Raw genomic sequence first — 25,736 nt, 5'->3', positions numbered from 1 at the left:
GGATGACGTCTTTCCGGCGCATGTCACCGAACACGTGTGTCGCACCGAGTAGCGCTAAGGAGGTGGAGGGAGGAAAACAAGTTCACTTTATTGGCACGCTCATTTGGGGGCCGTTGTTGTTGTTTTTCCGACATTGTTGACGGCTTTGCCGGATAAACGGTCAAGATGGTGAAGCCTCAGTTCAAGGGGAAAAGCTCGATTAATCCCTCCACGTCCAGCAGCAACCCGGGTAAGTAAGCTAACCCCGTTAGCCTTACGGTTTGTTTATAGTTCGCCAACTGACATTTAAACCTTTGTGAGGACGACAATGGTCAAAGTGGCATCGTTTCTGCAGCACTAGTAGATATGCAAAAAAACAAACACAAAAAAGAGCCTGCGAAGATGACGACTTAAACGATTTAAGTTAAAAGCGAATGTCTTGGATGTAGCCCTTGGTAGTTTTTGAACAATCGAAGTTCTACCAGTAACCTTATTGCCACTGGAATGAGATCTGCTCCTGTGTTTATTTTAAGTCATCGAATCACCCCTCGACACGCGTTTGTCACTTTCACGCACAGCCATCTCTTACACACATTTACAGAAACACAAAAATGGCTACAACGTTTATTTATCCTTGCGGTGATGTAGTTGTATACCGCTGCAAACTACAACCACAATAACACACCTTTGTGAGAAGGATCATTCGCTTGAAAAGTCGCAAAGTGTAGTTACATCGTTGCGGGTCTGTTCTGATCAACTGATAATTATTGACGGCGTTAACTCGATTATTTGTGTGTTTTGGACAGATCGGGCCAAAGGTGGCGGCAGCAACATGAGGGACCGGGCCACTATTAAGCGTCTGAATATGTACAGACAAAAAATTAGATGGTAATTGATTTGTTTTGTTGCGCGATTCAATAGAAGATGCTGCGGCGCTCTGACAAGTGTTCATGTGTTTGAGTGTAATCTGTCTTTTGGTTGCCAGTAACAACAGAGGTAAAGTCATCAAGCCCTTACAGTACCAGTCCACCGTGGCTCCCGGGACGGTGGCCCGAGTCGAACCCAACATCAAGTGGTTTGGTGAGTTTGCAAATAAATCTTCAAATGTAAATTGCATTCACTAATTTACCCCTACACCAACATCATCGAATGGTACTGATCGTTATTGGAGCTTTTTTTTTTTTTAATATAGTGTAGAAGGTGTGTCAGTTTCAAATGTAATCACCAGGGTACAAGGAGGGGATTTTGCTTTTTTTTTCTCTGACACGTGTTTTCCAAGTCAAACATATATGGGTTAATTCAAAAGCTTGTGCCTTGCAGCAAACACGCGGGTGATCAAGCAATCATCCCTGCAGAAGTTCCAAGAAGAGATGAGCGCCGTGCAAAAGGATCCTTACCGCGTGGTGATGAGACCCAGCAAACTGCCCATGACGCTGCTGCGCGACCGAGTCAAAGCTCACGTGAGTGCAAAGCAAACGCGACACAATTTCGCTTGCCAACAGAAGTAACCTGCGTCGTTTGTGTTGGCAGAACTCCAGGGTGCATATTTTAGACACGGAGGCTTTCGAGACCACGTTCGGACCCAAGGCTCAACGCAAGAGGCCAAGTCTTGTAGTGTCTGACGTCAAGGACCTCTTGGAGCAAGCCCAAGCTTCGACCGTCAGCTACAACGCAGACAAGGACAAGGACCTGGTGACGGAGGACACGGGGGTCCGGTAAGGCCCGGCCGGTCATGAAGAAGAACTTTTTCCACTTTCTCCTGCGGATCAACAAAACACTGATGTGTGATTCCGCCCTCTCCCCCCGCAACAGGGATGCAGTCCGCGAAGAGATCTTCAAAAAGGGTCAGTCCAAGAGGATTTGGGGAGAACTTTACAAGGTATTGTTGCATGCGGACAATTGAAGGCGGCTATTCGAAGGCAGCATCGACAAAAGACTTTGTTGCGGTCTGGCTGGCGGAAGCCCCAAGCTTTCGTCACGCGGCCTTCATCTTTGCGCCTTTGGCCGTCGCAGGTGATCGACTCGTCGGACGTGGTCATCCAAGTGCTGGACGCCCGAGACCCGATGGGCACCCGCTCGCAGAGCATCGAAGCTTACATCAAGAAGGAGAAGTCGTGGAAGCACCTGATCTTTGTGCTGAACAAGTGCGACCTCATCCCCACCTGGGTGACGGTGAGACCGCCGGCCGTCATTTTCCCGCCTGACGCTCGGGCGGCTCCATCCAAAGCGTCGCCCCTTTTTTTTTGTTGTTTGAATCAGAAACGCTGGGTGGCGCTGTTGTCCCAGGAGTACCCCACTCTGGCTTTTCACGCCAGCCTCACCAACTCGTTCGGCAAAGGCTCGCTCATTCAGCTCCTCCGGCAGTTTGGCAAGGTAAAGCCACAAAGTGGGGAGCGGCTCCCGTTCGCTTGGAAACTGACTTTTTCAAAGCCCCCCCCTCGGTCTTCTTGTAGCTCCACACGGACAAGAAACAAATCAGCGTGGGCTTCATCGGTTACCCCAACGTGGGCAAGAGTTCCGTCATCAACACGCTGCGCTCCAAGAAAGTCTGCAACGTGGCGCCCATCGCCGGAGAAACCAAGGTGATGTTTCGAATCACGTTGATGATGATATGGTCGGGCGTGACAATATTTCGCCATTTTTATTCTTGTAACTGAGCGCAAAAGTTGATTTTTCACTGTGACGTTTTATTTTTGTTCTCCATGTGCTTTCCGTGGCGGTCGTTATGAATAGATCGTTTTGTTGTCCGAATTTGTTTTTGCTCCGCGTCCAGCACTCTGTACAAAGCGCCGGTTGCTTGACAGATCGGTAGAAATTAACTCGAGAGGGATGGTCTCATTGTCGTGTCGAAAATGGCCTCCTTGCAGGTGTGGCAGTACATCACTTTGATGCGACGAATCTTCCTCATCGATTGTCCCGGCGTGGTCTACCCTTCAGAGGACAGCGAGACGGATATTGTCCTCAAAGGAGTGGTACGTTGGACTGGAATTTGCGTTTTAGCCTCAGGGCATGTGACGAGGCTCGTGACTTCTCTTCATGAAGGTTCAAGTGGAGAAGATCAAGAACCCGGAGGAGCACATCGAGGCGGTTCTGGAGCGGGCCAAGCCCGAGTACATCCAGAAGACGTACCGCGTCCCCACTTGGAGCTCGGCCGAGGATTTCCTCGAGAAGTTGGCCTTCCGCTCCGGCAAACTTTTGAAGGTAAGAGGAAGGCGCTTGGAAACGCCCAATGGGTCCATATTTGAATACGTGCACTTCTTCAGAGCGCTGACTCTCAACCGGTGTGCCGGGGGCAAGTTAAGTCGATGTCGATTATTTTGTTTGAAATATCTTCTAGATATTTTTAGATATAGATTTATGAAGCTCATTTAGCTACTCCTCTGGAGGTGGGTGTCCAAACTACGGCCTGGGGGCCATTTGCGGCCCACCGTCAAATATTTCTACATAGTTGTATTGTTTATGACGTATGTTACTTTGTGATTTTTTTTTATGCTCCTTAGTTATATTTTCTGTGTTTAAGAACAACATTTGATGATCGTTTATTCTATTTACCAACTTTATATTTTCATCAATATATAGTTAACATTTGCTCCAGTTTCTATGAAAATATTTGAGTATTTTCTTGCATGTTCACCTTTGAACCCCCCCCCCCCTTTTTTTTAAGAATAGAATGTTGTCAGCATTTTTTAATTTTAATTTACAATTTAAATTGTAAATTTCCCCAGTGTGGGACAAATAAAGGATATCTTAATATTTAATACTTAATTTGTCAACGTGTTTTGTGTTGTAGGGCGGAGAGCCGGATCTGCCCACGGTGTCCAAGATGGTGTTAAACGATTGGCAGAGGGGACGTATACCTTTTTTTGTCAAGCCTCCAGGCCCCGAGGGTGACCAGCAGGTAGGATGTTTTTTTCTCTCTCAATTCGATACCTGCAACACCTTTGATGTTACCATTACTTTTTTTTGGTCCACCAGGAACCTTTACCAGTGAACTCTGCGCCAGCAGCAGTCGACGGCATGCAAGATGTCCAGGCGGAAGAAGCCCCCATCGCCGCCACCATCGAAGGCGAAGAGCAGCAGAAACGGCGGCAGAAGGAGGAACTTCACAAGATTTTGTCCAGCGTGCGACAGAACTTCGGGAAGATCAACGTGGCGCCCGAATTCAACGAGGAGGACCTGGTCCCCGTGGAAATGCCCGACCTGGACATCTCCGGCTCGGAGGCCGAGGATGACGAGGCGGAGGAGGACGCTGGGGGGGAAGAAGAGGAGGCGGAGGGCGTGAAGGGAGAGGAGGACGAGCGGGAGGCGGGCAGCGAGCCGGCCGCCGAAGACGGTGCGCTCGCTGGGAAAAAGAACTCCAAGCGGGTGCTCCGCGAGCTGGACGAGAAAATCGCCAAATACAAGCAGTTTCTGGCCCGGGCCAAATCCAAGCGCTTCTCTGCCATCAGGTCAGTCGAGGTCACCACCAAAACAGTTTTGCTTTCCAAGGGGAACTTTCGTGTTTGTTTTGCACCGGTTAAGCTGAAGTCAAGTGAGTCATGCGGAAAAAGTCAAAGTCATGAGGAAACCCAACCCAGAGTCCATCAAAAAAAAACATTTAGGATGTTTTTGTTTTGGACCACTTCGGCCTCTTGCTAGCCAATTTTTCTTTTTCTCTCGCTCGCACGCTCATAAGTGTGCACACAGGCGCAGAGTGGCTAATTTTCATCTGGTTGTTCGTAATATGAAGAACATCCAAATGGAAACTAACTTTTTTTGTTTTGTTTTGTTTGTTTTTGGGACACAGGATACCAAAAGCCGATTCAGACAAATTGTTGATGAACATCAAGACCAAACAAGTGCAGATGCAAGGTAACTATGAATCACATCGTACGCTTTCCCCTTCGGGGCATTTTTGGATTTTTATGAAGAGTGATTTATTCATTTATTTGGGCGACTTCATTTTCATTCACTTTGAGTGCATTTGTAACCACTTGGGGGCTCAACACAGGCTGGAAATGGTGTTTCTTGGCAGCATTTTTTTCCGTCGCTGGGTCAATTTTGTTGTTGTTGGGGGTTGGGGGGGGTCAGTATTCTTAGAACAAGGTTGTTTGTCTGAACTTTTAGCGTAGATACTAGCGCAGGCATGTCCATCTGCAATCCTGGAGGGCCCCCACCTGTTTCAGATGCTACCTTTGTCCAATGATCAGCTCATCATATTGTTTAGACGATCCTGAGCTTTTGCCTGGGGGTGGGGGGATTGAGTCAGCCTCCCTTGCAATTTTTTTCTGGCATTTTGTGAAGTTGCTCATTGAATTATTTTTGTATTTAATTCTAGCGGCCACTCAGAGAAACAAAAAGAGGAAAGCTGACGACGACGCGGAAGATGAGCATTCCGCCACACAACCCAAACTGTCGTCCAAAGAGGTCGAAAACGCCTTCACAATTTATGTTTAGCTTCTCGACATTTTTGTTGTTGTCAATGTCTGTTACGAAAGGGGAAAGAGGGGGGGGGGCTAATTTAAAAAAGGCGACGTATACTGTATGTGCAAATATGGGCAGATCCATTCCAAAATTCCTCCTCAAAAGTTCATTGATGTGTTTTTACAGCGACGAGCGTTGGACCGTGCCCAGCGGTCGAAGAAAGTGGGCTCGCGCTACTACGAAACGCACAACGTCAAGAACAGGAACAAGAACAAGACCAAAGACACCCAAGCGGCAACGTCACAGGGCAAAAAAGCGAAGCGTGCTAAACGCTAAAAGCTAGCAATCAACTCCATTAAAAAAAAAGGAAGAAGGCGGCTTTTCGTGATGCTTTATTTGAAATGTAAGCAACAAGAGTGTGCATTTTGACCCCGTCGGGGAAAGTCTGGCCTTGGCTTTAAATGCAACAGTCATCAGAGTATGCCGGGGGGGAGTCTTCCATTTGCCTCCGTTTGTAGCCATGCCATGTAGCGACAGCGACACGTCGCAGCTGGGGAGTTAGTTACTTCTTTGGCGCCACCATCCCTTCCAGTTGGGTCTAAGCGGGAATGCATGCAGACGTCAGGAAGAGAAGCATTGAAAGGTGGACATGTTCTACCTTGAGCTGCTGGTTGGTCCTCTTCAAAAACTGAATCTGCTCCGTGTACTTCTTTTCCTGTGCTTCCCATTTTGCCTCGGCCCTCCTCTCGTTGGCGACGCACTCGGCCTTCTGAGCATTTAGCCGCGTCATCAGATCCTCTTTCTCTTTCTCCAGATCGCTTATCTGGATGCGTCAAAGGGGCAAGAGCCATCGGCTTTGTATGCCGTTTTTGTCGAAAATGTACAGTAACACTTCCCACTTGTCTCACTAGCGTGTCTAAATCTTACATCTGTTGGACTGCTCGGTCATTGTTGATGACTGATTTCATCACCATGACAACAGAGGACGAAACCGGAGTGAGTGAGTGTGTGTGCACGTGCACGCGCGCCAGCCTAACCTTCGGGTGATGAGCACAGTGCAAGAATTGTGCGATGTCAAATGGACACAATTAAGAGGGGCTCGCTCACACCTCCACATTTTGGGAAACGAGCGGATCACGAAAGATTTACTTGGCCGTTTAATGTCACACTTGATGGTTGGGCGGGCAGGCCCTGAAAACCCACCGAGGTTTATGCGAGCCACCAAAAAAGTCCATCGTCCCATGTCACGTCCTCATTAAGGCTGCCATCTGGTGGGGGTGCGGCTGAACTACAGTTAAGCCAACCGGGAATGAGACGAATAATTCAGGGTACGCGTCTTGCTTACTCTTTGCAGCACCTCCACCTTGTCCTGCTCGGCCTGCAGGGCTTTCCTCATGCCGAACACCACGCTGCTCTCGTACAGGGTCTGGTAAGCGGCGATGGTCATTCGGAGCTCGTCTCGGACGCGCAGCAGCAGGAGGCCTCGCTCGGCGCAGTTGACGCACACCTGCCGAATCAGCTCGTCTTCAAAAGAAGAATAGAAAGAGGGAAAAGTCGCCGTAGTATGTCTTTGGTTTTTCCACCGCTTTGGTTTCTTTGACAGCGGTTGCATCAAATTGCCAAGGCAATTGCCATGACTGTGAGCGGCGCCTCACGGTGCAGAGGTCCAAAAACATGGAACGCATGGGAGGTCGATGGAACGCTCTTAATGATTAAAAAAACAACAATTGTCCCGAGGCGTAATTGTGAATGTGAATGATTGTGTGTCTATGTGTGCCCTGCGATTGTCTGGCGTACCCCGCAGACGGCTGGGAGAGGCTCCGGAACACCCGTGACCCCCGTGAGGTTAAGCAGCTCAAATGATGTCATCACAATAGTTACCGAAGCACTGCGAGTACAACTCCCTACGCACGGGGCAGATGCCCGTTTCCAAGGCCCGCCTCTGCTGCAACTTCCTGTCCAGCACTTCCTCCAGGTTGACCACGTCGGCCCGTGTACTCGGCGTACTGGACACCCGCTGCGCCCACATCTGGTTGCCCTCCATCCACTCCCTTAGACGTCAAGTATTTGTTTACGTTCTGGGTTTCTGAGAGGGCTGTAAAAGCGGTTGCGCAGGGGGCGCACTTACCTGGGCGGAAAGATGACGTGAAGGATTTCCTCATTTTCAGCTGACCCTGATTTGGTTTTAGGCGGAGGGGGCACAGGGGTGTCAGCAGGCTGATGCGCGCTCACTTTGAATGGACGCCCCTACAGGGAAAAAAGGAATGTTCGTCACTTTAAGAAGAGTTTGTCAAACTGTTTGGCTGATTGAACGACGTACGCATGAGAAATTAAACAAAGGACCCTCAGAACATAATCATTGCATGACATACATTTCTCTCTCTCTCTCTCGGGATTAGGATGGGCTTGACTGATGCAAACTGAGAAAATAATCGGTAAATATATTTGAGAATATCAAATAAAATGCCCGACTTTCTTCATGGGTGCGACGCAGATTTCTGATTGCTGTACAGTGTACCCCGAGCCCGGGTGTAATGCCATCCCCGCGCAGTAATTTAAAAGCTGACCATTTTAAAGAGAGACATTTTTAAATACAACTGCGTTGCCGTTTAGAATTTCAACTGAGTTGTGTTTATGTAAATTATTAGAAAATAATATGGTTTGTAATTTTCCATCTTTTCCGTGGTCCACTTACCTTCCCCGATTTCCTCGCAGTGCTTTTGCTGATCGAAACCGGAGTGTCATATTTGAGAAGGGACTCTGTGGCCTCATTCATCTTATGGGATGCGATAAAATGTTTTTTCTTCCGAAAAACTGCAGCAGCAGGTTGGTTTCGACTTTAAAAAAAAGTTCGCGTTGACGTTTTCTGTCGTCATGGTAACGTTCTCCGACTGGTATCGATCGTATTCGAGCCGGGTGGGGAACTGATTTTGACCACTTTTTCCACTCACGCATTTCGTTTGCATCAGAAGCACAAAAGCAGATTTTATTAGTAAATTTTAATGCTTTATTGTCGTATTTAAGTAAGGCGTTGAATTAATTTTAAAGTGTTGGTTTCCAAACGGACCGAATGCGACAAGCACTTATTCGCCGAGGTGTATTTCCCGGGCTCCCACCGGAAGCGGAAGTAAAGAACCCATAACGTAAGCTAGCTCCCCTGCTCATCGCTAAGTTTGTTGTCGAGAAAATGATCATCAACACCTAAGCCGAGGCGCTTTACAACTTTTTTCGAGCGGTTCTGTTCCCGGAAGGCAAATGGCCAAAGAAAAACGACACAAGAGAAGGGACTCGCCCGAAGTGAAAACGAAGGTGAAACAAGAGAAGCTAAGCCCCGCGAGGCCGCACAAAACACGACGCTCGCCCAGTGACAACAGAAGAAGAGCCAGCAGGCCAGTTTTTTAAAAATTATTATTTTTGCCAGACCTTTTAGTTGAAATCTTGTTTTTTTTCTCTTTACTAATGGCACGCGCCGTCAAAACTGCAAAATGGTGTTGCTGAGTTTGCTCGGCTCGTCGTGAGCGTTCGTCACGTAACAAACTATCATCGGCGTGCTGCTTATTGGGTCGTGTTTCTGTGCGTGTACTGCTTCTTCCAGGTCGCCTGTCCGGACGAGAGACGAGCGCTCGGCCGGCAGGAGAGAGACCTCTTCTCCCGCTCGGCGTGGCAGCAGATCCCCTCGGAGGAGAAGTCCTCATCGCAGTGCCGATGTCAAGTTAAAGCGGGTGAATTCAGCTCGGAATCGGCCGCCGAAACCATTCACAACACTGCATTTCACCGCTTTTGCCTACACGCGGAATTTGCGCACTTTTTAGTGACTGACTTGGTCGGATGGTAGCTGGTGGTGTAGTGGTTCATGATGTCAAGTTTTGGCATTAAACAAGTGAACTTTAGCAAAGAGGATAAATGCCAAAAGATTGTTTCCTCAAACTTTTTTTTTAAAACAAGCCTTCTTTTCCTAACTGCAAAACAGGAGCGCGACGAGCAGCGTTCCGGTGGAGAAGAGCAGAGAAGACGAAACGAGCAGCCGCAGGAAAGGCGCGGCAGGGGCGAATCGGAGCGGCCGCATGAAAGCGAGCGTAACGGCGACAGACGGCGGGAACGGGCCGCCGCCGCCGCCTCGCAGCAAGCCGAGCGGCGGCACCACGATGAGCAACGGCGGGAAAAGCGCAGACGGCGCGAAGAGAACCAAGAGGTGGGCTTCGGCCATCCGGAGGGCGCCGGCGACAGCCCGACGGAACCCCCCGCCGACAAGGAGAAGCCCAATTTCGGCCTGTCGGGGGCGCTGACGGAAGACACCAACACGTTCCGCGGAGTGGTGATCAAGTACAACGAGCCGCCCGAGGCGCGCGTTCCCAAGCGGAGGTGGCGCCTCTACCCGTTTAAGAACGACGAGCAGCTTCCCGTCATGTACATTCACAGACAGAGTGCCTATCTGTTGGGGAGACAGCGCAAAATCGCAGACATTCCCATCGATCACCCGTCCTGCTCCAAGCAGCACGCGGTATTCCAGTACAGGTGAGGGCCGATTCATTGCAGTCGAAATGACACAGTAAAATGGCCATCAAGTGTTTTTGGCCAAGGAAGGAAAACGGCGACGGCAAATCCACGACGCCGGCCCGTCGAAGCTGCATCAGCGGCGATACAAAAGCAAACTTTGGCCCACTCCAAAATGATTTTTGATTTATTTCTCAATTGCGTTTTCCCTTTAAACGGCTTTGGTGGCAATCTAAAGTGGATTTCTTTCTCTGTGCGTTCAGAGTGACGGAGTTCACCCGAGCGGACGGCACCACGGGCCGCCGGGTGAGACCTTACATCATCGACTTGGCCTCGGGCAACGGCACTTACCTGAACAACCAGCGCATCGAGGCGCAGCGCTACTACGAGCTCAAGGAGAAGGACGTGCTCAAGTTCGGCTTCAGCAGCCGCGAGTACGTCCTGCTGCACGAGTTCTCCGACACCAGCGAGGTGGACGCCAAAGAGGAACCCGAAGAGGAGGACGAAGTCCTGGATGAGTAAAAAAAAAAGTCCAGAAATCTAACTTGACCATGTCATCTGTTTTTGCCTTTCAATGCGGGATCCCATGAATGATGCGCTCAATTACGACGCCCCGGTGTACAGACAGATACCCCCCCCCCTTTTTTTTAATTTCCTCACATGGGGTGGGGGGGGGTCTCACAGCAGTCATGTAAATTTACATTTTTGTCCTGTAAATAAAGACTGTCAACTATTGGACTGCCTCGAGCTGAAATATTTGAGAATAAGTCACGGTCGTTTAGCTTTTGTTGTATTACTGAGGCTGCCGCATCTTTGCATCTTTTTTTTTCTCTTTCTCCCTCTCTTTAGCAATTAAGATTTAATACCCGTTTGGCAATGGAGCTTGAGTAATTTTGTGAAAAAAATGTCCATGCGTGGAAAGGATGGACATGATCTGAGCATCGCCATCAGCTTTAAAGGGGCGTGTGTGTGTATTCATGCAGCTTTTTTGTAGTACTCAGGCCCCTGTTGTGTTAGTGTCTTGAAAATACAAATTTTCCTTAAGTTCAGTTTTTTTTCGAGATCACAAGGTGTTCCCAGGCCAGCCGGAAGACTAGTCTCTCCAGCATTTCCTAGGTCGTCCCGGGGGCTTCCCTAATCAGACGCCTGAGCCACCTCATCTTGCTCCTCTTGACGCGGAGGAGAGCCGGCTCGACTCCGAGCCCCTCCCGGATGACCGCGCTACTTGCCTGGACGCCCCGGGGAGATCACAAAGATGGTAGATAACACCAAACGGTAAAACTCACAGATCATTTGAGCACATTTCTTTCCGAAGCGTGTGTCACAATGGGAGCCCCGATCAAAAGCGCTACCGCTAATGTCCACACGGTGGTGTCCCTGAGCCACGAAGCTTTTGTGGTCCGCCAGTCCAGAGTCCAAGACGGGCACGCACGGGTCCTGGGTGGATGCCGAAAAATCTTCAATAGTTGAGCTTTATTTGAGTGTCTCTTAAGTGTCTCCTTGCGTTCAATAGCGTTGCGTTCCGTTGTCTTTGCTTGTAGCTGCAGTTGGTTTAAGAGTGTAGTCGCGTGTTTTCACTGGAAGAGAGGAACAGCGCGACCGTGTGAAATCTTGGCATTAGTTTGGGAAGGTTGCCGCCTCGTGTCGACAAATCTCTCGTTAGATGATGCCAATCTCCGTAGCGGCGTGCAAGGAAAAACACCACGAGAGCACTCCCTGAGTGGAAGGCACTTATTGCGCAATCCGCCACAACTTGGATGGAAGCGTTCAGCGCCTACCGCCAAAGGGGAAGGAACGCGAGACGCGCGGGCATCCGGTTTGGAGGATGACGGGGGCGGAGCTTCGGGAACCTTCCTGGAGCTTTTGGGGCGGACGCTCAGGAACTCGCGTAGTGCGTTCACTCACCTGAGGTTCTCGCAACGATAGCGACGCGTCGCCCGTAGACGCCCGAGACCCCGACGAGAAGGAAGAACGACACATGTACACGACGGAGCGGAGACGGATGAGTCTCCGGCGGGAGCCCGCCGCCGGCTCGCAGGCGTCGGCGGGAAGTTTGTGGCAGGACCCGCTGGCCATGGAGCTGAGCGCCCGGAGCCACGCCGCCGCCAGGACCGGCGTCGTCTCGCCCCGGAGCCGCGGCCGGGGCGTGTCGGTGGCCTACATCGCCAAGGACGGCGAAGGCGAGGCGGCCGCGGCCGAGACGGCGCAGGCCGGCCAGGCCGAGCGCCACTTGTCCCTGGCCTGTCTGAAGGAGGCGTGCGCCGACACGCGAGCCTCGTTGAAAAGCATCCCCTTCGAGAGGATCTCCATGGCGACCACGGACGTCCTGGACAGCTTCTACAATGCTGGTGAGTTGCCATACTTTTTCTTTCAGGGACAAAACAATTGGCACGACGTACTCGAGTACAAGCGCAAGTAATTGTGCCCCCCCCCCACCCCCCAAAAAAAAAGAAATACCGCAGGGCCCCGAGTCTCCCCCTTATGTGAAGTTCTTAAAAAAAAAAAAAGCGCCGACTGACATTTTGAAATGTAGTTGCCAAAAGTAGTGCTCGCACTCCAACGACGTACAAGCGTCGTAAGGAAAACTTTTGGGAAGTAAACAGGACATATTTGGAAGTCGTTCCAACTGAACAAGCCCCCCAAAAGTTCTCATTTTGACAGTATTTTTCTTGTAACCTATTTTTTTTTACTCCCCACGAGTTTATATCTTTTTGTTCTCCCCCATTTGGTCAAAGAGGCCTTCGTAAATGACAAAGCAAACGACTTGTTTTGCTGGTCAAACTTGCTGAGTCTACGCAACCAATCATAGGACAGACATTTTGTCTTTTGTTGTCACCGCGACCTGCCGCCATCATTTTGCCACCGTCGTTCCCCGGCAGATGTGGCCGTGGTGGAGATGAGCGACTCTTTCTGCCAAGCGTCCCTCTTCTATCACCTCGGAGTCAGAGAAAGTTTCAGCATGACCAACAACATCATCCTGTATCGTTACGAGGAGGACACGGACCTGCAGGCCGTGAAGGTGAGATGGCGTTTACTCCCTTTTGGGAGGGCGGAGGGGGGCGGGGCATAGCACCAGGCCGCTTTGAGTCATTGGATCATTGCATTGTAATCAAAATGTTGACGAGAAATCTTCCAAATCCCATTCGGTTGCTATACACGCCTGAGCCGATGCAGGGATGAAGTGATGCGCAACAATTTTACGCAGCGTTTCGGCTGCCCGCGAGATGAGTCGTAACGATGAAATCGGGGAAAATAAAGGCATCCAAATCTTGTCCGAGTGCTCTGGAAGGGAGTCCGAATATTCCCAGGTCCCAAAAGAGCCTCGTGTGTGTGTGTGCTTCAGGAGCAGTGTGGAAGCTACACTTTCCTCCCTTACGTGGTGACGCCTCAGGGCAAGGTGTTGGCCTGCGACGGCACCGTCATGACCGGCATCAACGAGCTGATGCGGCCCGCTTTCCAGCTGGACTCGCTTCTTACGCCGCTGGCCGACAGACTCGCGCGTTTGCTCAACGATGTGGATGTGCAGCCCAGGTGAGGCGACTTCCTGTACGTCTCGCCGCCACGGTGTTTTGTCAAATTGGAGGCTTGGCACTCCCGGGCTTTGGAATCAATTCCCATAAGATAAGATAAGATGAGATAACCTTTATTAGTCTCGCAAGTGAGAAATTCCCGATTCACAGCAGCAAAGTTATGAAAGGAAGAAGTAGAAGAAGAAAATGTAGGAGCTGCTGGAAAGGCAGCCACTCACGTGGCGCCATTTTGAAGTCAAAAGAACAACACATAGGACACAGACGCTCGTGCAATCTTCACCACTTTTCGGCATACACTTTGTTGTCTGAAGCACTTATAGTGGGTAGATGCCTTTTTTTTCAAAGTGCAAAAGTCAGAGGTTTTTTCCAACCACTTTGGTGTCCTCCGCCAGCGAATACTTCCGGGAATCCATTCGGCACGAGATCCGCATGGCGAGGGAGCGCTTCAGCGGTGCCGCCCTGAGCGAGGAGCTGAGCCGCATCCAGATGCGTTTGGACAGCGTGGAGCTGCTCACCCCTGAGATCGTCATGAACCTGCTGCTGTCCTACAGGGACATTCAGGTGACAAGTTCAGACACTCGGACTGCCTTAGAACGCAAGGCGGGAACAAGTCTGCAGTCATGTTTTCAACATCTCTCGTATCCGTGGGCGGGGCGTTGCGGAGCAGTTTGGATCTCACGACGGAGCGATGTATCCCGATAGCAGAAGATGAAACATCTGTACGCTTTTGTTTTTGACAGGACTACGATGCCATGATAAAGCTGGTGGAGATGCTGAACCAGCTCCCCATGTGTCTCGTGGCAAAACACCAAAATATTAAGTTCCACTACATTTTTGCCCTCAACAGGTACAGTCTTTCTATTTCATTGCTTTAAAGCTCCGGAGTGTGTGTGTGTCGTTGGCGCATCATTCCTCCGGACGCCGGCGTCCATTTTGGAGTTGTTTGACAGACGGCCGTTGTTGTGGATCGCACGCTAACAGGAGGAATGGAGCGGGCGACCGCGCCAAAGCTTTGGAGGAGATCCTTCCCATTGTGGAATCGGGAGGCCAGGTGGTGTCGGACGTGTACTGCCTGTGCGGTCGCATCTACAAAGACATTTTCATGAGCTCGGGCTTCAGCGACCAGCACAGCAGAGATCGGGCCTGCTACTGGTATGCGCGCCCCGAGCCTTCGTGCCGTCGCCTTCGCGCCGTCGCCTTCCCCCGCGGCTTTCGCCTCCAGCGAGCGTCTCTCGGTTCTTCCGCAGGTACGGAAAAGCCTTTGAGACGGAACAGACTCTTCACTCGGGTATCAACAACGTGGTCCTTCTGATGGCGGCGGGGCACCAGATGGATTCGTCCATGGAGCTGCGCAAGAAAGGTCGGACGCGTCATCGCTGGTCGTCTTTTGTGGCGCGTATGAATCCCCGCGGCGCTTTTTTGCTTGTCTCCAGGCGTGACCTTAAGCACCCTGCTGGGCCGGAAGGGCAGCCTGGAGAAGATGAAGGACTACTGGGACGTGGGCTTCTACCTGGGCGCCAACATCCTGGCCAACGCCCACAGGAAAGTCATCGAGGCTTCCGAGAAGCTCTACAAGCTCAAGGCTCCCCTTTGGTGAGAACGCGGCCTCTCTGAATGCCAAACGCCTTCCGCGCGGATTTCTTCTTCTTCTTCTCGGTCTTTCAGGTACGTGGCGTCGGTGATGGAGACGTACCTTCTGTACCGGCAGTTTGCCAAGCCTCCCGACGTAACGTCTTCCAAACAGGACACGGCGAACTTCTGGATGGAGCTGCTTTTGCAGTACTGTCAACCCGGCGCCTGCACCGAGCGCTGCCCGGTGGGTAACGCCGCACCGTTGCCGCTCTGGCGCCGGTCAGAGGTCGCTCGATGCATTTGGGGGTGCGGCCCACCTAAAAGGGCGCGAGGAGCTCAGGATGGATGCGCAGGGGGCCGCGCTTGACTGTTATTGATCGTCCGACGTGTTTTTCAGGTGCTGATTCTGGAGCCCAGTAAAGTCCTTCAGCCTGCCTTGGTGTCCGTGAGCGAGGGGGACCAAAGTCGCACCGTCCGGCTGAAACACGTCACGCCCTTCAAGGTGTGTGACGACCCCTATTTCGATTGCCCCGCGCAAGGTCATCGACCCGGCGCCGGTGCACGGACCGGAGGTCGGGGGGGCCCCCGCCTTGGCTCATACGCACTCATCATTTCGGTCTCATCGGCCCTCACTGCGCAACGTTTTAAAAAGTCGCCATTTTTGTTCCACGGGACCATGCGTAGTTGTGTGAATGTTCAAGGCCAAATGCGAAGGCGTGGTGTGTGTCATGTGTGTCATGCCTCGGGGTGTTGACTTTCTTCTTAAGTGTGTGTGTGTGTGTGTGGATAAACTGCACCCGTAAAGCATTGAAGAAGCCGCCAGTGTCAAATTGTCATTTTTGTTGTTGTCGTTCTTTTGACTCAACAGAAAGGCTTGCATCAGTGGACTTTCCCGGCTGCCGCAATCCGTGGAGTGAGGTCTGAAGCGCGCTTGTGCCGACACCTTTCAAATACCTTCTCGTGTGTGTGTGTGGGGGTGCGGCTGCATTGATGTCGGGACCGGGAGCGCCACCTGGAGCGCGACGGCTTCAAATGGCAATCGCTCCGCTTCCAAATGCCGACATGTCGGCGCCGGTGCAGACGCGGCGCGCAGTCGGGACACGCTGCGGCAAATTCTCAAGCGCAGCCACGTGGCCATCCGGATGAAAGACATCTGCTCTGCTAAAAGGGCGGGCCCGGGGGCTCCGAGCACGTCCCTTCCAAAGTGCAGGGCTTACACCGATGGTGTCCAAACTACGGCCTGGGGGGCAATTTGCGGACCGCCCTCCGTTTTTCAGCGTCCCCCATAACAAAACCTCCAAATGAGGTTTGAGCTCAAGGTGAAGGTGGGCCGAGTGAGAAGGGAGGCCGGGCTGTGGGACCTTTGGCTCGACTCAAAGATGCCAATCCATGATTCAAAGAACACCATCCATTCGGAAAAGAGCCTTGTATTTTACAGCCCAAAGTATTCGTTTGCATGTCGATTGTGTTGCAGGCCGATAAAGTCGAGCAAAACATTGAACCATCTTTGAGTGATTTTTTTTTTTCTACTCTGCAGCGTATCAAAGATCGACGAGCGCAGCTGCTTCCTTTACGTGCACTACAACTCGGATGACTTCCAGCTCTGCTTCCCCTCCGAGCAGCACTGTAAAGGGTGAGCGGCCGGCCGGACGTGCGAATCGATAATGAGGCTGCTGCGGCGGGAGTGGGGGGCCGTGTGGGGGGGGGGGCATCCACGATGGCAATCATCGAATTCTACTTTGGAGTCCAAAGAACAATTGGGCTGCGTCGGCTTGTTGAAAAGGCATTTTAACCTCAACCAATGTCACCTTTTTAACAATGTGATTCTCAAACGAGGATCCATGGGGGGCCACAAAACCCGTAGCAAGAAATCATTCGATTCGACGTAAAACCAACAATTAAAAGCACAGATGCGTCTGCAATTGTCTTTTACTGGCCAGACATCAGCTGGAAGGAAATGGCCCATTTGCAGTACCGACAAGTATGTAAAATGAGATTGCATCACCCGCGAAGGGCCATTGGGATTATCGGGCCTCGGGGGGCAGGCCATGGGAAACGTATCCCCTGTAAACGTTGGAGAGCCCCGAGTCGCTAGGGTTAAGTGACGCATGTCACATTTCCCAGAGTATTGCCAGAAATGGATTTGACGTTCTGGCGCCCTGATTGGCTCCTATCTCCTCAGTTTCTGCGATCTGGTCACTTCTCTGCTCCATCCGGCCGAGGACGCCTCCCCCGGTCCGAATCATCTCGGCGAGGGAATACTCGAGGTGGGTCGCCACCCACGTCTCCCGCTTGCTTTTTCGAAAAGTGTGCCGTTTGCCTCCAAATTGGATTCCACTGAGCAGTTGGTGGTTCCCGACCGCCGGTGAACACGTCGGATCGTCTTGCTGACGAGCGCCGAACGGCGATGCCGGCGATACTTGAGCCTTTTGCTTTGTTTTTTTGGGCCGTCCCTCCCAAAAAGTCACCTTCTTCTTCCATCGTTGTCATCCCCCCCCCTCTCCCCCGCAGTACGTCTACGAAACCAACGAGAAAGGCGACAAGGTGGTCCTCGGGAAAGGCACGTACGGCATGGTGTACGCCGGCAGGGACCTGAGCAACCAAGTGCGCATCGCCATCAAGGAGATCCCGGAGAAGGACAGCACGTGAGAGGCCCCGCCCCGTTCCTCATTCAAAGTCGCCTCTGAGCCCAGCGAGCGAGCGCTCACCAAGCGTCTCCTGGCAGTTATTCCCAACCGCTCCACGAGGAGATCTGCTTACACAAGCGGCTCAAGCACAGGAACATCGTCCAGTACCTGGGCTCCGTTAGTCAGGACGGTTTCATCAAGATCTTCATGGAGGAAGTACCGGGAGGTTTGTGGCCCCATACAAAAAGAGTCCTGACTTCAATCCCGTTTCATTCCTTTTATGTAAATGCCCCCCACCCCAAAAAAATATTCCATCGCGCAAGCGTCTCACACAAGATGTCGCCGCACCGGCAGGAAGCCTTTCGTCCCTGCTGCGTTCCAAGTGGGGTCCCCTGAAGGACAACGAGGCCACCATCATCTTCTACACCAAGCAGATCCTGGAGGGGCTGCGATACCTCCACGACAACCAGATTGTTCACAGGGACATTAAGGCAAGGCGTCCGTCGTCGCCCGGCAACCGCTGCGCCCGCGTGGGGAAATGAAAAGGGGGGGTTGTTTGCTGCAGGGCGACAACGTGCTGATCAACACGTACAGCGGCGTTTTGAAGATCTCCGACTTTGGAACCTCCAAGAGGCTGGCGGGCATCAACCCCTGCACCGAAACGTTTGCCGGTAAGATCGGAGAGCCTTTCGGCTAGCGCGTTTTTCAAATATCATCGCCACCTGGTGGCGGCGAGGCGGAAAATCTCAATGCCGAGCCAAAACGCGCCTGACGCCGGAATATCCGGCCGGGTCTTTTTTTCCGTCAATAGGAACCCTCCAGTATATGGCGCCGGAGATTATCGACCAGGGGCCCCGGGGCTACGGGAAGCCGGCCGACATCTGGTCCCTGGGGTGCACCATCATCGAGATGGCGACCGGCAAAACGCCCTTCCACGAGCTGGGCAGTCCTCAGGCGGCCATGTACAAGGTCGAGACATTCGGCGATCCGCGGTCCGGTCCCGCCGCGGGACTTGCGTTAACCAGATACGACGCCGCCGCGCCTCCAGGTGGGGATGTTTAAAATCCACCCCAAGGTTCCGGAGAGCATGTCGGCGGAGGCCAAGCGCTTCCTCATGAACTGCTTCGAGCCCGACCCGGACGGCCGGGCCACGGCGGCGGACCTGCTCGGGGACGCCTTCCTCAGGTCGTCCCCGAGGAAGAAAGCCAAGGCCCCCCAGGAGGACGACCTCCAAGACGCCTCTGGTGGTGGGACCGCCCGTGGCCGCGGCGCGCCGCTCATCCGCTCGGCACCGCGCCTCCTTTGATCCTTTTCGCCGTGCCTTTCCCAGGGGACTACCGGCGCAGCCTGTCCGTGCCGGTCTCCATCCTGGTGGAGGACGCCGACTCTGACCCGGGCTCCGTCGACCTGTCCTGCTCGCTGGACTTCAGGGCCACGCGGCGCTCCGCCTTTCCAGGGAATCGCAACTCCGAGAGCCCGCCCGCCTGCGGACGATTCCTGCCGTGAGTTACGGGACGAGACCTTTTATCGTCCCGCGCGGAAACTTGAACGACGACGACAGTCGATCCGTTCAAAACAAAGTGCACAAAACCCAAAATCAAGTCAAAAGCCTGTCGTGCGTCCAGAGTGCCGGAGGACTCGCCGCTGGACATGAGCAGCCCGGCATCCACGGACGAGAACGCCGGCTTGTTCTTGCTGAGGAAGGACAGCGAGAGGAGGGCCACGCTGCACCGGGTGCTCACCGACTACATGGCCAACGTGGTGGCCAACATCCAGGAGGCCTTGCCACAGGTACGCCAATGCCAGAGAACGGGACCTCAAAAGTAGAAAGGAAGTGGGCCGGTTTTTTTTTTTTCAATCTCTTCTCCCAGTCGGAGAGGTCGTCGCTGACGTCGGAGCACATCACCGAGCTGGTTTGCTGCCTCCGGGCCAACATCTGCTCTCCGGACAAGAAGCGGCTGACCAGCAGCCTGCGGGACCTGCGGGCCGCGCCGCCGCCTGCCGCCGTTCCTCCCCGCGGCCTGCAGGCGGCGCTGTTCGGCTTCCAGGACGCCGTACGTCGACTCGGCCAAACGTTTAGCGGGAGCTCTGCGCCGCCGCCGCCATCATCTGCTGCTTCACGCAGGTCAAGAAGGTGTTGCGGCAGCAGCAGGTCAAGCCTCACTGGATGTTCGCCCTCGACAATCTGCTGCGGCAGGCCGTGCAGGACGCCATCACCGTGCTTCTGCCAGGTGCCACTCGCCCGCCCGCTTCGAGGACCGCCGCGTCCCCTCCGCGCTTGCTTCGGCAACACAAACTAACGCCGAATCAGAATCATCTCAATATTGGCCGAGTGTGATAGTGTGAGCTACGTAACGAGCATTTGCAATTAAAAAAAAAGGGGGGGGGGTATTGGAAGACCGTCTGTAATGTCAAGCTACCCCATTGGCAGCCGTGCGAAATTCTCAAAATCTCAACTGGCAAACAATATGGCACGGTGATGTTCGGATATGGTTCCGTCCGCCGCCTTAGAACTGAAGATCCAGCTGCAGTCCTCATTCGAGACCGAGGACGGCGCGCCCGAGGAGTCGCCGGCCGACGCGGACGGCGGCCGCCGCGGGGAGGAGGAAGCGGCGGCGGCGGAACGCCCCACGTCCGAGTCTGCGGACAAGATCCCGGCGCCGCCGAGGCCTGCCGACGCCATCCTGGACAGCGACTGCCCGCTCAGCGACGAACTGAGGGATCTCCGACTGGAGACCAGAAGGTGGAACGCAACAACTGCATATTATTATTATTATAATATATGTTTTGAATGGGGTGGGGGACTGTGACCCGCATTTGACTTTGTGTTCTTTGGTGTTTGAGACTGCTGAGCCTGCTGAGTGACAAGGAGAGAGAGTACCAGGACCTACTGAGGACTTTGGTCCAGAAGAAACAGGAGGACATTGATGCGCTCTGGGGACACGCTGCCGGTAAAACTTTTGCTTTGACATGGTTGGCCGTATTTCTGAAGCACACTTTCACAGCTGATGGAAGTCAATGTCCTCCTCTGGTCACTCGTTTGGCACCTGGCAACAAACGATCGCGGTGTTTTGACACTGGGTTCGCAAGTAGAATTAAAGAGATTCGTTTTTTAGAAAAATACAACTATAGTACTAGAGGTACTATTCGTGTCAGACTTGGAATTTTATATGGACGGTACTCCCTACGCAGCGCTTCCTGGTATTTGTTTTTGTTCTGGATTTCTATTTTAGACATTCGCAGTACTGCCACCTGTTGGAAATCCGTGGCAATGCAATAACAGACTCAAACTTGTTTTCTTTTTCTCTCGCGTTTTATTGGCGTTGAAGTGAAGACGGTTGCGCTACTTTTTTGTTTGGCCTTGGCGGAGGTCCGCATCTCGTCACAGTCACCAGGCTCCTCCTCGCCTCGGGGCTCGGGTTTCCGCACAACCGGTTTCTGTCACCTGACTCATGATGGTTCCGTTTATTTGTTTTTTGTTTTTTTTCTTGGGGTTGGGGGGGCATGTTTTGTTTTCACGACGATCGAATGGAGAGCATGTGCAGAGGTTGTGGGTTCGATTGCGGGCTCTGGTCTTCTCTGTGGTGTTTGCGTGGCTTTTCTGCGGGTACTGCGATTGCCTCCCGCATTCGCATGCATACATGCTAGGCTGTTGGAACACTGGAAATGCTTGCTCCACTCTGTGTGCCCTGCGAATGGCCGACGACCAGTTCAGAGTCTCCTGAAGATAACATGAATAGGCTCCGGCACGCCTGCAACCTTCCTGAGGAGAAGCGGATCGGATGATGGATGGATGGATAGATGTTGAGATCACGTGTCATGTGTGTAGATGGCGGCTGGACTGCGCAAAAGAGCGACGATCCGGACGTGAGGGACATGGTAGCCTGGCTGCAGACCATCCCGGTTGGCCAGCACACCGTTGAGAAGGTAACTCCACCCGCTTGCTCAGTCACTTTCCTTCCTGTTTATTCCTGCTGTGCATCATGGTGGGGGGTTTTGGGGGGGTTGTTTGTTTGTTTTCTCCCCAGTTGGTGGCACACGAGTTCACGTTGGACTGCCTTCTGCAAATGGCCTGCAGGGACGACTTGATGTACTGTGGAATAAGGTGAGCGTGCTTGCAATCTATTTATTTTTTGGGGGGGTGATACCTAAGTGGGGCTTCCTTAGCTTTTTTTTGTTCTCTTGAAGTCACATTTACTCTTTTTTTTCCCCCATAAATGTTTCTAAACTCATTATTTTCCCCAAAAATATGTATATTTAGAACTTATTCGCTGGATAGTCCAAAATTTTTTATCTGCGGGGTCTTGTCGAATGTAGATGTTGTAAATTGATCCTTTTCTGCCACACTGTTTTCGTGTCTTTTTATTTTTACTTCATTTTCTTAACACTGAAACATTTTGCTTTCTGTATTACCAAATCACATCTGATATTTGACACAAGATTCTTTCGTGGTGTTTTGCAGTCTTTCAAGCGCCACTAATTTTCTTTTCAGGGGAGGGACGCTGTGCCGCCTGTGGGCGGCCATTGCGGCTTACCGCAAGTGCCGGCGCGCAACGCTTGACCGGGACGGCCACGGCGCTCGACTCTGACGCTCCTGCTTTTCGTGGACAGGCTGGCCCTGTTCCAGGCGTTATTTTCTTTGGTCTTCTTAACTTCCTCTTTGTACATTTCAAGATAAATATGTGACATATCTAAATCTGTATTGAGATGTATATACACACGCACACACACACAGTAATATCAAAACGTTTAGCAATAAAACCAGGTACAGCTACAGTCCTGATCTTTTCGGGCGTACTTCGTCTGGGTGACCCTTGCCAGGGGCCTAAAGCCTGAGACACGTTCGCCCCGAGGATCAGGATCAGGATCAGTCAGCAGGCTTTTCCCGAGGATTGGGGACACCACCTAAATCTCGGGGATTAGCCACATCGCCCACCATAGATCAAACAATAGTGGCAGTCATCGCATTGTTTTTTGTTGTTGTTTTTTTGGGGGGGGGCGGATGTGTGCTGTTGGACATTCCGACATGACTATGGACAAGGACGCCATCAACCTTGAATGGACCCGACCGAATCACATATTTGAAAGGATGCCATTTTCTAAATGCACCTGAGCATATACATCGTTTTTGGGGAAAAAATTGTTTTGTACTTCATGTCCCCCAAAAAAACATCTTCCCGTACGTCCTATCCATCGTGCACCGTTACTCGGGATGCACCCCTCCTCCGCGATCCATGCTGAGTAACAGTATCTGACCCGTCATGTCTTAACTCGGCCTCAATTATTCTTTTCAAATGTCTTGCCGCGCGTCTTGGATCAAGATGAGTTCATAGGACGCGTTCCGAGGTGCACCTCTTGCTCCTCGTTGTCGAGTCGGATCAGGCCCAAGCGTGTCACGTGACCAATTGCCCCGCTCAATGCATTTAGCAATCACCACTGGAGAGACATTGACATTTAATCCTCTCGGGATGAATTAAAACCACAAATCCGTGTGTGTGACTGAGGCTGAGAGAATCCTCTTTTGTTCTCGCCACCTTTGAATTCATACCAGATGGAATTTGTCGTCGTCATGTTCTTCAGAACTGACTTTGTGACTTGACCCTTTCTCATCGCAGATAATGTCAAGTGAACCAAACTCATTCACTGCCATTGACGGTTAGAGACGTCAAAGATCCACTTCAACTGGGTTTGCGCTTGATTAATCCCAGAGTCAAACTGTCCGAGTGTTACGACCATGACTGCGAATAATAGAACTGATTTTCTGCTCTTTGGAAATAGAGTGAAGTCGCCGCTCGTGTCCATTGTGCTCCATAGCATCGCCTCTGAACAGGCAAAATGGCATTTTTAGGAAAAGAGGTCCAGAATCTTGAAGGGTGCGTTTGAAGCGTCCTTGAAATGGAGCATCTCAGCTGGCCGGCGTTTAGTCGCAAATGCTTCGACTCTTTGCCGTGGCTTGAACTCTTCTGTGGTAGCGTCGTAGAAAAAGACAAGCGCACTTGTTGAGTTCATTTCATTTCAAAGGGTTTATTTTGCTACTTTGTTCGCCGACCGGCTGGAAACACTCCGTAACCCCCGGCCCTGATCTCTGTGTCCACTACCCCCTTTAAAATGAAGCCAGAGGTCGAGAGAAGCCCCTCCCACTTGCCTCTTATTCATATTTTATTTCCTGCCTCTGTTGTCCCACCCCCCCTCACTCGCTGGCCATTCTCTCTCTCTCTCTCTTCATGTTGGGTTGTCATGGAAATGAAAGCGAGTTGGGGTTGGAGGAGGGGCAGGGGTCGTTAGAGTTCGGGGGTCCGACAGGGGGCTTCTATTATTGAAGCAGTTTGGGATTGGTAGCAGACCGGAATGCAGAGATTCACGCACGCAGCAACAAGAGAGTGCACTGGAACGGAAGGGGGGTTCGGTGGGGGGGTCTGATGGTGAGTTTGGAGGGGCCGCATGTGTCTTGGCCAGATGTCATAGTTGGCTGCGGGATGACAACACATGTTGTTAAGACCTACATGGGGACGATTCGCAATATATGGGTGGAGAGGGATTGTATTTGCCGCGTTATTGCTACAATGATGAACAAATTAAAATTGAGGGGGGTGGGGATCACTGCCGTATCGTGTCATTGGATGCAGTGTCTAACGCAAGGCCCGCTGAAGTAAGCGCTCCACCCAGCACTCTGAAGTCCATTAGCGGTCGGATGAGTCGGCACCAAAGTCGAATCAATTGCTGAGCGACTTGGTCACTTTCAAAAACACAACTGCCCCACTCGGCCGCTTGACCTCGCAATCGGCGCTCGACTTGCGCACTCCTCCCAATCCAGGAAATTATTTCGTGATTTTCTAAAAAACTTTTACATCCGGATCCTTGTAGGTCCTGGAACAGTCCAGTATGTTCAGCACCACAAACGACAATGCCCCCAAAATTTTTGGATCCTGTCAAGGTCACTCCTCCCCTCGCAAGATCTGATTTTTGTTGGGGGGGGGGGGGCGTTGATCGCCAACATTTTTGCAGGGTGGGGGTGGGAGGCATGGCTGTTTCCATTGTGCTCCACCTCTTCTCCTCATCGCTTGAAGCTTCCCCTCCTTGACTGACCTTGTCCCTTTTGTCCTCATTCCTTTAGCACGTGTGCCGATGCCACGATCACCCTGTGCGTGTGTGGGTGTGCGCGTGTCTGTGTGTGTGTGTGTGGTGGGGGGGAGTCAGGGTGTTCAACTTCCTGTGTGCAGAGGCACGCTAATAGAATGGATGACACACACACACACACCATCACCCCCTTAACTTTATCCAGTTGCAGCGACAGGTGGCTGGCTGAGAGGGGATCGGGGGAGGGGAAATTGGGGGTCGAGCACGGCTCAACAGCTGCACAAAAGTGCCCGAACTGGGTCCTTTTAAGATGGCCCCCCCTCCCCCCAAGCGTGCCGTTCATCCCCATTTTGGAAAAAAACTGCAGCCCCACCCCCCTCGCCACCGCCTTTGCTGATGCCTCCAGAGATCCACAGGTGGTAAAGAAGAAGAGCGCGGGTGAGTGAGTGTGACGTAACAAAGATGCATTCACATTGTCAACTTGTTACTGGGGCATGCAAAATACGAAGAGCAGGCTGACAGGAAAAGCAGGTGCCGAACACAATTAACGCAATACTGCAGTCCACGTTTGGAAGCAGAGGACGAGTCGGTGTTGTTGCAAGTTATAGTTGCGGCATTTTGCAGCTGTTTACAAGTGCTCGAGAATTCAAGATGAGGCGAGTTTTTGTTTTCGTAAACGTGACATCTTCTGCTTTTCCTTCAGCAAACATGACAGTATTCCTGTGGCAATTAGGGGTCACGTGGTAGAAGTTAATTCCCCTCGTAATTACAAAAAAAATCCTCTAAAAGTTGGAGCAATGAAAGGCGTTTGGAAGTTTGCATCCAGTGGGAGCAGCCCCAAAAGCATTGTTTTTCGGCGGTGGGAATAACCAACACGGAGGGGGAGAACAGCACCGAAAATCACACCAGTTAACCACTTTTTGTGTGGGAAAATAATCATAAGGACGACCCAGAGAGTTTTTAATCTATATTTTAGAGTGTTATGGCGCATGGTGTATTTCCAAATCTCTACATTATAAAATAAAACTTGCTAAATATTCAGGTGACACCCCTC

The 25,736-nt window shown here is 51.9% G+C and overlaps 4 protein-coding genes across 5 annotated transcripts; 3 read left to right on the top strand and 1 right to left on the bottom strand.

Annotated features, from left to right (window-relative positions):
* On the top strand, positions 1-5,771 carry gnl2 (guanine nucleotide binding protein-like 2 (nucleolar)). The gene is made up of 16 exons (XM_052065930.1): positions 1-229; positions 786-867; positions 965-1,059; positions 1,300-1,439; positions 1,510-1,694; positions 1,792-1,858; positions 1,993-2,151; positions 2,239-2,352; positions 2,433-2,561; positions 2,847-2,951; positions 3,022-3,180; positions 3,770-3,877; positions 3,955-4,427; positions 4,766-4,830; positions 5,297-5,385; positions 5,569-5,771. The coding sequence occupies exons 1-16, from the start codon at positions 166-168 to the stop codon at positions 5,716-5,718; spliced, it is 2,184 nt and encodes a 727-aa protein (XP_051921890.1). The 5' UTR covers positions 1-165; the 3' UTR covers positions 5,719-5,771.
* A 103-nt stretch (positions 5,772-5,874) lies between these two features.
* On the bottom strand, positions 5,875-8,360 carry dnali1 (dynein, axonemal, light intermediate chain 1). 2 transcript variants are annotated; one of them, XM_052065991.1, is made up of 6 exons: positions 8,078-8,360; positions 7,511-7,629; positions 7,264-7,433; positions 6,728-6,906; positions 6,041-6,205; positions 5,875-5,980 (listed from the first exon to the last, which is right to left on the bottom strand). In XM_052065991.1, the coding sequence occupies exons 1-6, from the start codon at positions 8,156-8,158 to the stop codon at positions 5,945-5,947; spliced, it is 750 nt and encodes a 249-aa protein (XP_051921951.1). In that variant the 5' UTR covers positions 8,159-8,360; the 3' UTR covers positions 5,875-5,944. The 2 variants fall into 2 exon arrangements, with proteins under 2 accessions (XP_051921951.1, XP_051921950.1); XM_052065990.1 differs by having other exon boundaries at positions 5,883-6,205.
* A 115-nt stretch (positions 8,361-8,475) lies between these two features.
* snip1 (Smad nuclear interacting protein) lies at positions 8,476-10,611 on the top strand. The gene is made up of 4 exons (XM_052066022.1): positions 8,476-8,771; positions 8,978-9,104; positions 9,353-9,897; positions 10,140-10,611. Exons 1-4 carry the CDS (start codon positions 8,638-8,640, stop codon positions 10,396-10,398), a joined length of 1,065 nt encoding a protein of 354 aa, XP_051921982.1. The 5' UTR covers positions 8,476-8,637; the 3' UTR covers positions 10,399-10,611.
* A 681-nt stretch (positions 10,612-11,292) lies between these two features.
* Positions 11,293-22,301, top strand: si:ch211-1i11.3 (mitogen-activated protein kinase kinase kinase 5). The gene is made up of 28 exons (XM_052066020.1): positions 11,293-12,224; positions 12,756-12,895; positions 13,220-13,407; positions 13,799-13,967; positions 14,147-14,253; positions 14,388-14,558; positions 14,654-14,766; positions 14,840-14,999; positions 15,072-15,222; positions 15,376-15,480; positions 15,847-15,896; positions 16,516-16,611; positions 17,161-17,245; positions 17,490-17,623; positions 17,704-17,831; positions 17,960-18,096; positions 18,171-18,276; positions 18,417-18,574; positions 18,654-18,852; positions 18,936-19,107; positions 19,231-19,396; positions 19,477-19,659; positions 19,731-19,836; positions 20,117-20,348; positions 20,450-20,556; positions 21,435-21,532; positions 21,634-21,710; positions 22,098-22,301. The coding sequence occupies exons 1-28, from the start codon at positions 11,855-11,857 to the stop codon at positions 22,192-22,194; spliced, it is 4,005 nt and encodes a 1,334-aa protein (XP_051921980.1). The 5' UTR covers positions 11,293-11,854; the 3' UTR covers positions 22,195-22,301.
* Positions 22,302-25,736: the final 3,435 nt, after the last annotated feature.

The sequence above is a fragment of the Hippocampus zosterae genome, chromosome 5 (assembly GCF_025434085.1).
Source record: "Hippocampus zosterae strain Florida chromosome 5, ASM2543408v3, whole genome shotgun sequence".
NCBI lineage: Eukaryota > Metazoa > Chordata > Actinopteri > Syngnathiformes > Syngnathidae > Hippocampus > Hippocampus zosterae.
The sequence above is the reverse complement of the archived record's forward strand: the minus strand, read 5'-3'. Positions and strand labels throughout refer to the sequence as shown.